This window comes from Protopterus annectens, chromosome 1.part2 (assembly GCF_019279795.1).
Source record: "Protopterus annectens isolate FY-2018-M chromosome 1.part2, PAN1.0, whole genome shotgun sequence".
In the NCBI taxonomy this organism is placed as follows: Eukaryota; Metazoa; Chordata; order Ceratodontiformes; family Protopteridae; genus Protopterus; species Protopterus annectens.
The window spans coordinates 827,226,640-827,242,548 of record NC_056727.1 but is presented as its reverse complement, the minus strand read 5'-3'; the positions used below and the strand labels follow the sequence as shown (position 1 = coordinate 827,242,548).

The following is a 15,909-nucleotide window of genomic DNA, read 5'->3' as shown; positions in this document are numbered from 1 at the left end:
TAGATGTCTTCATCACAGATCATTTTTCAAGTCTAGTATATACCCATGGTATTTCTTATTTGGTGGAGAGGGACTGTGTTGATGTCCCAGCTACCAGATTCAATTATGTTGTGCCTGTAGAGAAATTCCATTATGTAAATATCAGTTATAGCGAAATCTGGCTACATTTCTCATTGCCAGAAGCAAGACTGACTGCTTTTCTATCATGCATTATGTTTTAGAATGGATTGTTAATTAAATAAGATATACCTATTGTTATTGGCTGGAGAGCTTTCTCTATACATGTTAGCATGGATTGAATGTGTTGCTAAATGTTAACTGTTTTTAACTATTTTCTTTAATTGGTGTCTATTTTAATTCTTGTAGGAGCAGAAGCTAAGAAGGTCTATAATGACGCCCAGAATATGCTGCATAAACTGATAGCAGAGAAGAAGTTACAGGCCAAGGGAGTACTTGGGTTCTGGCCAGCTGAAAGTGTGGGAGATGATATACACGTGTTTGCAGAAAATGTATTTCCAAGAAGACAAGAACCAGTGGCAAAGTTTTTTGGCCTAAGACAGCAAGTATGTGTTGATCTACTAAATAGCTTTGATCTGTCGTTTTCCTTGAATCAAGAAAACACATCTAAATTTGTTGCATATGATACCATTTCTTATGACAAGTAACAGTAGTGAGCATGCAAACGGATAACTCAGAGGCACATATATTTTAATATATGCAATATATCCATTTAAATACTTTAATTAATTGCAAATTGTGCTGAAGTCGCATACAGTAATTTAGAAAATAAATATCTGACACATTTCTAAATTTCTGGTTGTGTTATTTGCACAGTAGAGTCATATTTTATTTTGAAACCGTCTCCGATAGTATGTACTTGTTTTTTGAACATCTTCTTTTCTTTCAGATGGTTCTCGTGTTTAATGAGAATTTTTCAGCTGGTTCTGTCTGTCCCTTTCTGTTTCCCTTATGTAATGAGTGACAGTCTCCTTTCCACCTGAGTTCTTTCTCAACAACACTGAAAAAATTGGCCTCAGCTGACTACAGATGATTTTTTTTTAATCTTTTTTCACATTGAATAAAAACTACTCTTTCATTACATTTCTCCTACGCGGGTTGGGGAAAAAATATATATATATAAAATATTTCTGTATGTATATTTTTTCATCCATAAATGCACCAGTCTTGTATTTTTACAACTACTTCACCCAGACTGTAATATACTGAATATAGGAAGACCGTGTAGGATACAGTTGATAAGTAGAGAAAGAAGGCATTGTTTAGGACATGGCGTAATGGGAAGAAACAATACCTCCAGGATGGTTTGTTTTATTCTACAAGAAATGAGTCCCTTCTTTTCTTACTGGGTTTCCCATTAATCTTTGTCAAAAGGCCCTAGTGACATTGACAAACAAGGCCCTCTGTTTTCCAACTACCAAAGAGGTTTTAACTACTCCTTCTGTGATTCTTTCCATTATAAATTATCTTTTAGAAATAAGTTGACTTTTAGTCACAGCATTCTCTAGTAATCCCTGTAAAGGACCTGTGATGGAAGGTTTTGTCAAGTACCTCTTCGTGAAGCTTCCATCAATGACATCTACTGAGATTCTTCACCAGTAATCGAGCCACCAAACAGCTATGTCTCTCAAGTGTCCAATGACATTATTGAAAGGGTCAAATAAATTATTCTCAGTGGTAAAAAGGGAGTTATGTACTGTAGTGAACACAAGATACTCTTCCAACCAGTTCTTCTTGCGTGCAGAAATCTGACTTTGAATTTGTGCTTGTCTAAAAGAAACGTTAACAGTATGCAGATGTTTTGTCAAAGATGGAATCTAGGTAGTTAAGTTTCAGTGTCAAACCAGTATTGATCTTGAGTAAACCTCCTTTACTGCATAATGTTTCCTACTCATTTTCCCAGAACTGTGTAAAGCTTGCTGTCCTAGCCCGTGTCCCAGACATGTTTTACTTGTATCCGGTACCATCCAGGCAAAACTAAGTACTTTTGATTGCTAAATCACACTTGCTTAAGTTATTTTGAGTGATCACTACTCTTTCCTGCTTTTATTTGTGCATTTCACTGTATTTTTGTAAAAAAAAAATGCTCTTCCTCTCACTGTTAACTGCTGTAAGATGGTCTTGAAATCGCCTTCAGCAAGGTATTTCCAGCTCATTGTTTAATTGGTTTGTGGTAGCACTGCACTTGTTCATAGGTTCATACTAGGCTATCTGCCCTAGGGCATTTATAAGCCTAGCCAGAGTGTGTTTGGCTTTCGCCACCCCTTGGAATGAGTATACTGTGCCCATTTTAAGGTTTAGTTTATTGTACTTCTGTCTAGCAGTGACAAAGAAGTGACCCCCGGTGTAAACCTACGATCTCCCATCCACTCGTCAACATTTCTCTTGAAGAGAGTCAGTGAGGGGCTCTGCCTAACATGGACTGGGATTTTATTCCAGAGTGAAGGGAGCCTCTGGGTTATGAATCTGTCCCTCCAGCATGTCCTATTTATTTCTGTGCTGAGGTTCAAATCTCTCGCTCGCGTAGCTCTGGTGGATTTGGATTTCTGAGGTGGAGCATGTCCATCAATTCTGGGTTGGACATGGCCTTGTACATCGGGCATAGATCGCCTCTGAGTAGGCAGTATGCGACTGAGTAGAGCTGGAGTTTCTTTAGCCGGGCAGCATATGGCATATGTTTGATTCCCTTGATCCTCTTTGTGAGGTACTTTTGGGGTCTTTCCAATTGCTGCAGGTGTCGGGTAAGGTACATCCCAAATGGAGCATTGTACTCAATTATGGGCTTGATGAGGGAAGAGTAAAGGGGCACAATGACCTCTCCCGATCTAGATGTGAATCCCTTCATGATAAGGTGTGCAATATAGAAGGTCTTTCTAGCTACTTTGGCAGTGTGAGTGTCAAACAAGAGGTTACTGTCAACTTGGGTCCCTAGGTCCCTAATTACTTCTTCCGCACTTAATGGATTACCACCTATGTGGTAATTTGTGGGCACTTTGTTTTTCCCAAAGGGTATGACTATACACTTTTTGGCATTTAGTTTAAGGCCATGGCTCTGGCACCAGTTTTCCATTTCTATGAGACCCTTTTGAAGGATGCTTGTGTCCCCTGGAGAATCAATTATGGCACCCAGTTTGCAGTCATCTGCGAACTTGGTCAGCCACAATCCTCCCATGTTAGCCTGGACCTCAGAAAAATAAATACCGAACAAGAGAGGTCCCAGGACCGAGCCCTGTGGGACGTCACTTGTGACTGGTTTCGAGTCTGACATGGCTCCAGCAATTCTGACCTTGTGGGTTCTGTCCTTGAGCCAGTTTGCAACCCATCTTATGACATAGGGGTTTATATTTAAGCTAGAGAGCTTGTCTATGATGCGCGAGTGGGGTATTGTGTCGAAGGCTTTTGCCCACTTGTGGGTTTCTTCTACTGTTTTTTTTCAATAAGAGGATTGAGTTTATTCATACTGTGGTAGGAAGTATTTGCCTGGTTTATCTGAGTTGGGAAATACACATAAGGACTCATAGTGTAGTTATTTTATTGGCCAGAAGACTCATTAGTATTAGTTTTCTGTGCTACTATAAATTCAGAGCAGTTAGCAGTGCCCTGTACAATAGCAAACACCTAGAAAGCAAATTTTCCTTACAGAACTGTCCATAAAATTGTACCCTGTGAAGCAGTAAAGCAGTTCACCCTGTGAAGCAGTAAATAGAGAGCAAGCTTAGAGCAGCTAGCTGGGCATTGAATTGCAGTACCTGTAGATTTAGTGGAGTTCAATGTGGTGTAAACATTAAAGTTAATAGAATTTAGTACTGTTTCACATACTCTGCCCCAGTAAAGCTCCCTTTTCAGTTAGCCCCAACAGGGCACTCTTAACAGTCTCCTAATCCCAATAAACCACCCTCTTATAGCTCAACAATTAAAGGACTAGACAGCATGGATATGCAATTTTTTAACTTGTTTTGTAGCCAGCTTGGTAGATACTTGTATCTTGATACAATGTAGCAATTGTCTCATGTTTACCAGCAACCACTTAGTCCTTAAAGAAATAGACACCGTATTTGATGGGTGTACTTATGCAAGGACACTAGAGGCTAAAAAAGCAGACATCAGGTTGATAAAATCATGCGCGCAGCACCCACCTCACACAGCACACAACACACATACACATAGTCTAACTCATGCTGCGGCTGTTAAAATCAGTCTTCCTAAACGACAAAAATCACACAGACCACCTTTTGGCAAAGCTATGCCTCAACAAGTCCAAACCCACTTAGAAAAAAAAACACCTAACACCATACATACATTCAGTATCAGTGGAGCCCCAAACACCAAATCGTTAAGGCAAACATTCACACTTCGCAGGACTGTCATCATAGGGGACTTCATTGTTAGCCATACTGATGCCTTTCTAACCAGGCTAAATAAGGAGAAGGTAACTGTCAGTTGCTTATCTGGGGCCAGGGTCCACCAAATCATGTACACACTCATCATTACACCACACGTACCAGTATGAGTCCATCCTAGTCTGTGGAGCCATAAATTACCTGAGACGTACCTCCCTGAACTGTATGAAGAGAGACATTATGGATCTCTGACTATGTGTCTCAGGCTGGTATGAGCCTTGTACTGAGCAGCATATTACCATCACAGAGGATGATGCCACAGTATGAGCAAAAGATTGATTTAAACAATTGTTTGTCTTTCTGGATTCACTCTAGGGGGATACAATATTTGCCAGCTTCTGAGCACATGGTTAACAGGCCACCTTTCTTTTCCAAGGATAGACTGTACCTGTCCTCTTGAGGCTTTTGAATACTGGCTAAAATTGTATCCACTTCCATAGTGCAGTTTATGCAATGCGAAATTGACAAACCTGCCGACATAGCAATATCAACTCTGCTGAAACTCAAGTTGTTACTGCTCAATATAAGGAGCCTAGATAAGACTATACTCCCTCCAAGCCTGCCTCACACTCAAGAACATATCTGATGTTCATCGTGTTACCCTGCTGCAGTCATCACACTTGGGTTATCCTGTCGTCAGGCGGTCCCGCAGTTGGCCGGAATTCCAAAGTCTTGGTCAGTGTGCCAGGGGTATATATACTGCAACCGACGCCATTTTCTTCAATCTTTCTTGCCACGCGGTGCCAGAAGCAGTTTGCAAGTGCCGGTCGGCCAACTCCTGAGATTTTCGAATTCGAATTTCAGACCGAAGTCTTCTATAAGCTAAGTACCCCATTGGGTAATCTTTTCTTGCCTCAGACCGATGTCAGAAAAAGTTAACAATTGTATTTCTTGTGGGAAGCAAATACCTCATAAGGATTTTCATTCTTATTGCATACCTTGCCTAGGCTCAGACCACGACGTCACTAGTTGTCGTTTTTGTGCTAGGTTTAATAAACGTACTATTAAAAGACGCTTTGATTTCGCACGACACTACTTCGGTAGAAAATTTAATTACAGTATGCCGTCGGAGCAACCGACTGCCGGCGTGCACAAAAAACGCAAGGATAAAGACAGACAGCCCAGGCCTAAGCCATATTCCGAGGCCTCGGCTGGTCCGGTCTCCGGTTCTCCATTCCTCAGCGAGCCTCCAATGCAGCCCCTGTCTACCGCAGATTTGGAACCCGAGACCGCTTCGGAACTTTTGATGGAATGTTCCAGGCCGACTCAACCATTTTGTTCAGGCCCTACCGACGACTTTGCTGATAAAGATGCCGGTGCTGCTGAAACGCCTTCGGTTTCTGAAGGAGTTTTCAGACCGACGACGCTTACCATTAAAACGTATCCTAAGACGAAGACTCCTATTAAATCTAAAAGGACTGCATTTCAGTCCCCTGTTCAAGCCCCCATGCCTAAGAAACAGATGCTCAAAATGGCTGAAGATTTGATGTCTTTAATCAGGGGTTCCCAGCCTCCTCCTGACAAAAGGCCTAGACAAGAGGAAGATTATGCATCCTCTGAACAAGTGTCCATTTCTTCAGCCTCTTCTGAAGACCAAGATTACTCCTTCTCTCCTTATGAAGATTCTGATGCTGAGGATTCCATTCCCTCAGCTTCTCCTCCTGAAGACTATTCCTTTGGGGAAACTTTACACACAATGAGGGAACATTTCCACTGGGAAGGTCAGGACTACTCTGACTCGAAGAAAAGGCTCAGAGAGTTTCTTTTACTCCCCCAGCACAGACCACTTGCCATCCCACCCATGTTAGATATTGTGGATGATGTTTACTTAGAATCCAGTTTGAACCCAGACTCTCTACCACCTGCTCCGGCCAAGCCTGACAGATACTACAGAGTGCCTGATTCTCATAAATTTCTATATAAAAGTCCTGTTGCTGACCCAGAGACAATCTCCCAGGGTCCCAAAGGGGCTAAGGCTTCTATGGCTAAAAATCCAGTACCCTCTGAAAGGGATTCCAGAGCACTAGACAGATGGGGGAAAAAGGTTTACACCTCAGCCACTCTAGCTATGAGGGCACTAAATTGCCAATTTCACATGCTTAAGTATCAGCAATTTCTAATCTCACAGTTAAAGCAAAGAATCACCACTCTTCCTCAACAGTCTGAATTGAAAGAAATGCAGGATCTGTTGCATGCAACTGAACAGGTGGGCAAACACACCTTACAATGTGGGTTTGATTCTCTGGAGGCCTCCTGCAGAGCAGCTGTCACTGGGTCTGTTATACGTAGACATGCTTGGTTAAAGGAACAAACTCTGCCTGATCATGTTAAAGCAAAGCTTCTAGATGCTCCCTTACAGCAGGATGTTCTTTTTGGAGTTAAAGCAGAAGAAGTCTTAAAGAAAATGGAGGATAAGGCAAAATCTATGCAGACAGTCAAAGATTTCCTACAGGTACAGCCCCCTCGCTTCAGCAGAAATTGGCCAACAAAAAATTGGTCCTTTCCAGCTACTGACACACCTCAGAGGGGTAAATACAGACGTCCAAGAGGCAGAGGACAACCACAAGCCCAGTACAAACCTCGACAATGGGGCACTGCAACACAGAAGGGAGGAGAAGACAGGTCCCAACCTACCAGAAGGCAAACTCAATGACTTGCACCTCATCTGGCCAAGCAACACTTTCTTGGCAGCCCCCTTGGGAGGAAAACTCGCACTTTTTTCAGACAACTGGCACATTGTCACAAAGGACAAATGGGTCCTAGACATAATTTCACGAGGATACAGATTCCATTTTCACACCTTGCCAATGAAAAGAGGAATGCCAAACCTGCCACAAAATCAATGGGCAGAGGCACAAAAACAAATTACAGCTCTCATGGACATGAGAGCCATTCAACTGGTACCTACTCGAGAGCAAGGCCAAGGATTTTACTCAAGACTCTTTCTAGTTCCCAGAAAGGAAAATGCCTGGAGACCAATTCTGGACCTTTCAATTCTAAACACCTTCTTACAAGTACCCAAATTCAAGATGCTAACACTACAGCAGCTTCTTCCCATGTTGGGCAAGAAAGCATGGCTAGTAACGTTGGACCTCAAGGAGGCATACCTGCATGTCCCTATCAGACAAAGTTGCAGAAGATACCTCCATTTCATTGCAGGTTCAACCCATTACCAATTCTCTGCACTGCCCTTTGGCTTATCTACTGCACCCAGGATCTTCACAAAATGCCTGGCACCAGTAACTGCATACTGTAGACAAAGAGGAATTCAAATATACCCATACCTGGATGACTGCCTCATCCAAGCAGAAAGCAAAGACATCCTCTTACAACATCTGGCTTTTGTAAAACATCTTCTAAGTTGCCTAGGGTTCACAGTAAATGAAAATAAATCAAAACTAGTACCCTCACAAAATATGACATTCCTGGGTGCCAGCTTGAATACAACGGCTCAGAAGGCTTATATGACACCAGACAAACAACTACAACTGACTCAATATTTCAAAATAATGGCAACAAAGACCCAACTACCTGCAAGAAAAATTCTGCAGGCCTTGGGCTTCATGGCATCTTGCATACTACTAATACCATTTGCAAAGCTGCATATGAGGAAATTACAGTGGTACCTAAAAAGCGTATGGTCTCAACACAGCCACAGCTTGGACACAATGATACCTCTCATTCCCTGCCTACAACAGGAGTTTCTATGGTGGTCACAGGCATGTCACCTCAGCAAGGGTCAGCCTTTCACCTTGCCCCCATCCAGGCAAACTATGACAACAGATGCATCGGACTATGCCTTGGGGGCACTCATGGCAGGACAGTGCGTTCAGGGCGTATCAAAGGAATCTGCACATCAATCAAAAAGAGATGCTAGCTGTACAGAATGCTCTGACAGCCTTCAAGAATCTATTACAACCAGGACAACTTACAATAAGGACGGACAACACCACAGTAATGTGGTACATAAACAAACAAGGGGGTACACACTCCTACCCTCTAGGCAGGCAAGCAATGACCTTGTGGAACACAGCTCTGGCTTACCAAGTTCAGTTACAAGCTCAATTCCTGCCAGGAAAAAGAATACATTGGCAGACGACCTCAGCAGAAACATCATGGATCCCCACGAGTGGAAACTGGATCCACAAGTATTTGCCATGATAACTCAAAAATGGGGCCTTCCAGACATAGACCTGTTTGCCAGTCCTCAAAACTATCAACTAACAAAATTTTGTACAAGGACACTGCACCACCAAGCTTGGAAAGCGGACGCACTCTCATTCAGTTGGAAAAACCTGACAGTATATGCCTTCCCTCCATTGCCTCTCCTCACAAAGGTGCTTTTGGAAATCAGAAAGGAGAGACCACGACTGATACTCATAGCCCCAGACTGGCCATGCCAGCACTGGTACCCACTTTTGAGAAATATGGTCCAGGGCCCACCTTGGATTTTACCACAAATTGCCCATTTACTCACACAGCAGAACAATCAGATTCTTCACATCCAGCTCAAAACCTTAAATCTGGCTGCATGGCAAATCACCTAAGCATCCAGCCTGCTCCTCTTTCCCAAGCAGTTATGGATGTTATTCTGGAAGCTAGGAGACCCAGCACCAGGAAGGCCTATTCGGACAAATGGAAAAGGTTTTGTGCCTGGAACCAAGCTAAAGATCAAGACACACTTCAGCCTCACATGCCTCAGATTCTACAGTTCTTAACTGAGATGTTGCACAAAGGACTTTCTTTTTCTTTCATTAAAATCCATGCATCGGCTATTTCAGCCCACTACAACACGGATCCACCCTTATTTTCGCATCCACTTCTAAGACAGTTCCTCAGAGGGGCAAAAAGCATTAGACCCCCCCAGGAGAGCACCTACACCAACATGGGACCTCAATTTTGTTCTGGCAAAACTTTGTTACCTCCCTTTGAACCAGCTTTCTCTGCAGATCTACAGTTTCTATCATGGAAGACTGCCCTGCTGCTAGCAATAACTTCAGCTAGAAGAGTCTCAGAGCTACAGGCACTAATGGCAGAGTTTCTCTACGAACTAATCCTTCCTTCATGCCTAAGGTGGTTTCCAGTGTGGCTTTAAATCAGACCATCCACTTACCCACCTTCTTCCCAAATCCACAGAACAAAGGAGAAAGACTCCTGCATTCCTTGGACATTCACAGGCAACATTGTTACTACTTGGATAAAACTAAGGTTTTCAGAAAATCTGACCAGCTCTTTGTATCCTATGCTACAGCTTCTCAAGGGAAGGCTATATCAAAACAAACCATTTCCAAATGGATAGGACATTGTATTCAGTTTTGCTATACCCATCATGGAAAACCAGTTCCTGCTACCATTAGGGCCCACTCTACCAGGGCAACAGCTACATCTACAGCCTTCCTCAGGGGGGTTCCAACCAAGGAGATTTTGGAAGCTGCAACTTGGACTTCAGTACACACCTTTACCAAACACTGTCACTTACCTCTTTACTCTAAGGCTAGAGCTGGCTTTGCCACTGCAGTTCTGCAGGGCCTTCTAGCCTCCAGTAACCCTCTATGATTCCTCCACCCATCCTTAGCTTTGGGATTCAACCCAAGTGTGATGACTGCAGCAGGGTAACGCGATGAACATAGTACAGTTTTGTACCTACCATAAATGTAGATGTTCGAGTGTACACCCTGCTGCAGTCCAGGTTACCCTCCCTCCATCCCCTCTGAACTAACTGGCTAATATCTCTACAATACCTTCCTGATGTATTTGCTTATAGCTGGAGGGATTTTATGTTTTTACAAAATTTACTCAATTTGGTACTAATTACTGACCACCTTTTTGGGGGCACGTGACATCTGGGGCAAGAAAAACTGAAGAAAATGGCGTTGATTGCAGTATATATACCCCTGGTGCACTGATGTCAGGGAAGAAGGGACAACAACCGACGCCAGACCAAGACTTTGGAATTCCGGCCGTCTGCGGGACCGCCTGACGACAGGATAACCTAAGTGTGATGACTGCAGCAGGGTGTACACTCGAACATCCACATTTATGGTAGGTACAAAACAGTACTTTTAGTTACCAAGACATGCTTTAAAGCAACAGAGTACCCTGGCACTACCAGGTTTTAATGCCTTCCACGCTTTGACCATTAGCTGCACAGACAAGGGCTAAAAGAGAAGCTGTCTATATATACATCAGTAGCAAGCATATTTCTAGGGTCAAACACTGGAATTTCTACACATGCACATCACCATAAATAAAACCCCAAACCATATCCTAGCCAGTTATAGGTCTCCCTCTATGTCCCAAGAAGCTCACCATGTATACATGGACCTACTGAAAACACTTGCCATCCAACCTAACGACTTACTCATGGGAGGCTTTAATTTCCCCTATATTGACTAGGAATCCTACATGGCCATAAATCTACAGGCACAAAGATTCCTGGACTTCATAAGTACAAGCATCCTTGACCAAATAGTAAATATGCCAGCTAGAGGCGCCCTCATACTGGACCTGGTACGCATAAATATGGGAGAAAGCAGCCCCCCAAAAAATGTCTGATCCTTTCTTGTAAGTTCGGACCTTCAAAATCAACTCCATAACCCCAGTGAAACCAGAGAAGTTAGCAGCTATTCCAAGGCAATGTACCTTTCATTAAGTGATGGTTTGTCAAAAATCATTGCCCCTCCAAAACTCAAGAACACAGCAGCCTATGCTAAATTGCTATCAGAAAGTCTGTACAACCATGTCAGTGGTTGCATAGCGACCACTGTACCTACCAGACGTAAGCTCAGAATTAGCACCAGAAACTAACTGTCCTGGTGGCATCCTAAATTAATTAGGATATACAACAAATGGGAAAAAATTATGGCAAAAATCAGGAAGGGTAATTCCCATGTAGATACAAACTCTGTCATCAAACTAAGTAGGCAAATAAGATGGCTAATTAGGTCAAACAGAGCCATCTTTGATGTTAAGATAGCCTCCCAGGTGAAAGACAGCCATAAGGCCTTCTTTGTCAGAAACCTCAAGGGCAGCACACAGCAGTGCACTGAGCTGGTAGTTAATGGTGCCATATTCACTGACCCTATGGAGCGAAACTGTTAGCTGACAAATTCATTTCCAAATTTACCCCTGTCAAACCCTAAACTATCCCCCAAGAAATACCCTCAAACATAACCCCTCCGGCTGTAACTAGGGAGCATGTACCGGCTGTGAATGTTGCAGCCAAGAGCATGGCCTCAATGGGCCCGATTAACATCCCAGGATGCCTCCTGAACAGTCTAAAATATTGCTTGTCAGGACCCCTGGAATTGCTAATTAACTATAGTCTTAAAACAGGCTTTGTGTCGTGAGAATGAAGGACTGTGACTGTCAACCCCCTTCATAAGGGAGGACTTTCAGCACCTTAAGCAGATCCTGAAAATTACAGACCCATTAGTCTGACTAGTGTTATTTGCAAAGCCATGGAAATAATTATCATGGAAGTTATTCATAAGGACATAGGAGACCTCCAGACACTGAATCCATCCTAGTTTTTTTGTCAGCAGAAGGTCATGCTTATGGAATCTGGTGGATTTGTTTGAAAAGGTCACTAAAGCAATAGATGAGGAGAAGGCAGTGCATACTGCCTACCTAAATGTGGCTAAAGCATTTTGTATAGTACACCACTTGGGCATTGTCAACAAACTTATGGAACTAGACATAACACCCTTTATAACATTCTGGATAGCTAGCTACCTTATGGATAGGACCCAACAGGTTAGAATCCCTGAGGCCAACTGTACAAAGAGGCCACTCACCAGTGGAGTCGCTAAGGGCTCTGTGCTGGGCCCGTTTCACTTTGGCATCTACTTCTCAGGTCACTGTACTCAGCCCTCATTGGACCCATCATAGAGTATAATGCCCCTTTCAGTTTGTATCTGACCAGACATATGCAGCTACTGGAGTGTCCAGAAAGGTTCCTTACAAAAAGGATATAGGAGGTAAACATAATGCCCTATGCTGATCACCTCAAAGCCCTGTCTCTTTACTCATTATCATACAGACTTCTGAGAGGTGATATTTGCTTGGCAGGCAAGGCATTCCTGGACCCTGTTTTGATGAACCTTTTGCATGTATGCAAATCAAATGACATCAGAACTACTCAATCAAAAAATCTAAATGTTGCTTATGACATAAATAGGACTTGTTGGAGAGACAGATATGTTTCTAATAGAATTCCCATTTTCTGGAACAGGCTCTCCATCCATGTGAAACAGAGTTCCTCCCTAAACCTATTTAAGTGCAACTTGGACCAATAGATATTTAATTGGAAATTCACCCTGGTCATGTCTCTGATGGACAAAAGCAGTCAGTAAATCACCCCCTATATATATCAGATTTGTGGGTCACATTTGGGTTGCACTGTAGTTGTTAGCCTAATATACACCTATGAACCTTTTGAACAGGTGCCAGCGGTTATGTGGAGTGCTGACGTAATGTCTAGAAGATGAACACTTCAACAGTGAAGAGCTTTAAGTGTATTAAGTTTTATTTTTAATACATCTGTTATTGTTTAATTGTCTTGAGACATTTCAGTTGCTGTAGTTTCTTTTATAGTTTCTTTAAACCCCTACCCTTTTTCCAGCTTACCTGTAGCAAACCAAGTGGTACAAACTGAAGGTGTTACTTTCTTGAGAATGTCCAAAGTCATTTGAGTTGTGCTGTGCTATGTGTCTAATAAGGGAAGGTTTTTTTCAAAGGTGTCTGGAGCTCCAAGATTCAAAATTCTGTCTTTCTACACTTTGGAGTAAGAGGTAGAATTTTGTATACAGTAGTGCTTGTAAATGGGATTATTGAGGATGCCAGATCAATTTCTAACAGTGAAGATCAAACAGAAGTGGATCAGAACAGTTGCAATTCTTTATGGTGGAAAAGTGTTGCTTTAGTAACCATTGAAATATTTTATTGAGGAGCAACGTTGCTGAGGATGACTGCATGTGTTATTGTGGAACACTTAGAAATGACTATAATAATTCAAATGTTTTAGTGACTTGGTGTTTCATTTTGGTTGTGATAGCAGTGCAGCCTGTGTGAAGTATAAAGGAAGATGGCAATGGAGTGTGTTAAAGTTCCCTTGACTAAGCAGGCTGTTGGTGTTCCACTTGATGCATGGTTTAATTGCAGCACATGTGCCGGCTAAAACTTCATAAAACATGCTGCTGAGCGTGCACAATAAAAGCAGTCTTTCTGCTCTGACTGATTTGTGTAAGATTGTTTACCTCTTCATTGCAACACGAGTGAAGTAATTTACTTTCAGTTGAATTCTTCTTTATTTCAGTTGCAGATGTGAATACTGAATTATACAGTCTTATTTGCAGAGCCATGGAAATAATTACCATGGAAGTTATCAACAAGGACATGGTTGAGCTCCATCTGATTGATAGCATGATTGCCAATTTATTTGTTTATTGCATCTCAACCAGTAAAAGCAAATGAAGTATTGGCAGTATTCTTTTTTTGTTTTAACTGTAAAATGTTTCGTTGTGAACTAAATGTTAGCTGTCAAATATCTGGAAGTCATATGATAGTAATGATATTTTTGATTAACTTATCAGTAGTGTGCAGAACATTGCTACTGATTAGAACATCAGAATGCCGGCACAGTTTCTTGAACACTGCTTTATTGAACGCACAGTTTATCAGACAGCATTTATCCAAACTTAACTTCAACATTCTGTCACAACCATGTACTTACTGAGTTTTTAAATACACTTTTTCATAATATTTAATATTTCAAACTGTAGACATTTTCTAGACAATAAACCTACATGTCATTTCCATTCTTTTATTTTTGCTCTGTTTTTTAATTTTACCCTATATTTTTTCTTCCTCTTTATTCTGGTCCCCATTGTGAAGGTAGTGGTCCTACACATACATTTAAGGGTGAATATTTTGTCCTTTTCCCCTATCTAACAAGCCCCCTGTAACTGCTTTATTTTATTTATGATACCCAACACATCTTACAGGATTGGTCTAATGCTTGATTTCCATGTTCTGGTTATCATTTTTGTTTTTGGCTGCTAACATAGTTATACTTAGTAAGGCCTTCTTACATCCTGATATTCTGATTCCCCTACACTAACTTAGTAGCAGCAGCATTTCCTTAAAAACATCCACTTGTTCAACCAGCATCTATCCTAGGGCATTTTACAGTGTCTTTAAACAATGTCAGCTATGCATACTCCCCAAAAACATGCTTGTAGTTTCCCCTCTCACTCTCCACATACATCCAGCAGTTACTCTGAGCCTGAGGGAAGATCATATGCATCCTACTTGGAATATAAACAATACCCATGTAATCATTTCAGTGAAATATTCCAAAATGTTTTCATTTTTGTCTAGTATTTTGAAGCCTTGGATACACCCTCCTTTGACTGTCTGTAATTTACCCACCCAGCCTTTTCTTACAGTCCCACCAGAGTTCCTCTGATTGAGTTTTATAATTATTATGTGTAATTCTGTACATTTTGCTGATTAGTCCCATTTTTATATAGCCCTATCCATATTCAGTTCAACCAGATATTCCACCGAGGCGGCCATTCATCTAACACCCATCTATCTCTCTCTATCTCTCTCTCTCTCTCTCTCTCTCTTTGTCTGCATTTTGCTGTTATTCCCAACTATAGTAGCCTATCCTCTTCATGTAATCTGAACAATTCTTTTGCTTACTTCCATTCTGTTAGTTTCACCTCATGGATAATCTGTTGCAATATCTCTGTTTTGTAATTAACTTTCTCCAGTTATTTCTCTCTGTTTCTTACATACTTTTTATTCATTTGTTTTAGAACCCTTTTGACAAAATTTTCTTACTCCATATCCTCACTAGCTTGTTTTTTCAGTAAACTTACTGCATCCCCTGTTTAGGCCCAGACCACGATGTCCCTCACTGTCGGTTTTGTGCCTTGTTCAACACCCAAACTATTTTTTGTTGGGCTACTTTTGCAGCCAAATACTTTTGCGCTCGATCTCCGTACTCCGAAATGGCTTCGTTAAGCCATCCGACTACCGATCTTCCGAAAAAACGTAAGGATAAAGACTGAGACAGACCGCATAGGTCCAAAACTGCCGACAATGTTTCCGTTAAGCTAGTCGCCAGTCCACCGGTACTTAGGCGCTTTTGCAGCCCCTGATACCCGCTACTTCAGATTCGCAGGCCTCTACTGAGACCCATTCGGAGTCCGGTATGTCATGAGATGGTTCTTCAACTATGGAACCTGCGGATGACTCTACCTTGGATGGGTCCGGAGCCGCTGTGCAGGCACCGGCTTCTGAGGGTGTATTCAGGCGTACAGATCTTCATATTAAACCGACGCCATCGATTCCATCCAGAAGTTCCAAACTCCTCAGAAAAACTCGCAATACGCCTAGAAAACCCGCGACCAAACTGCAGACTCAGGCCCATATGACTAAAAAATCAAATGCTTAGAATAGCTGAAGACCTTATTACCTTAAT

General features: G+C 42.0%; 1 protein-coding gene across 2 annotated transcripts in view; it reads left to right on the top strand.

Annotated features, from left to right (window-relative positions):
- Positions 1-15,909, top strand: part of MTR (5-methyltetrahydrofolate-homocysteine methyltransferase) — a 1,755,520-nt gene that overhangs the window by 1,482,875 nt on the left and 256,736 nt on the right. For both annotated transcript variants that reach the window (XM_044059073.1, XM_044059064.1), the window contains exon 29: positions 367-563. In XM_044059073.1, coding sequence (XP_043915008.1) covers positions 367-563 — 197 coding nt within the window. The remainder of the gene's footprint in view (positions 1-366; positions 564-15,909) is intronic.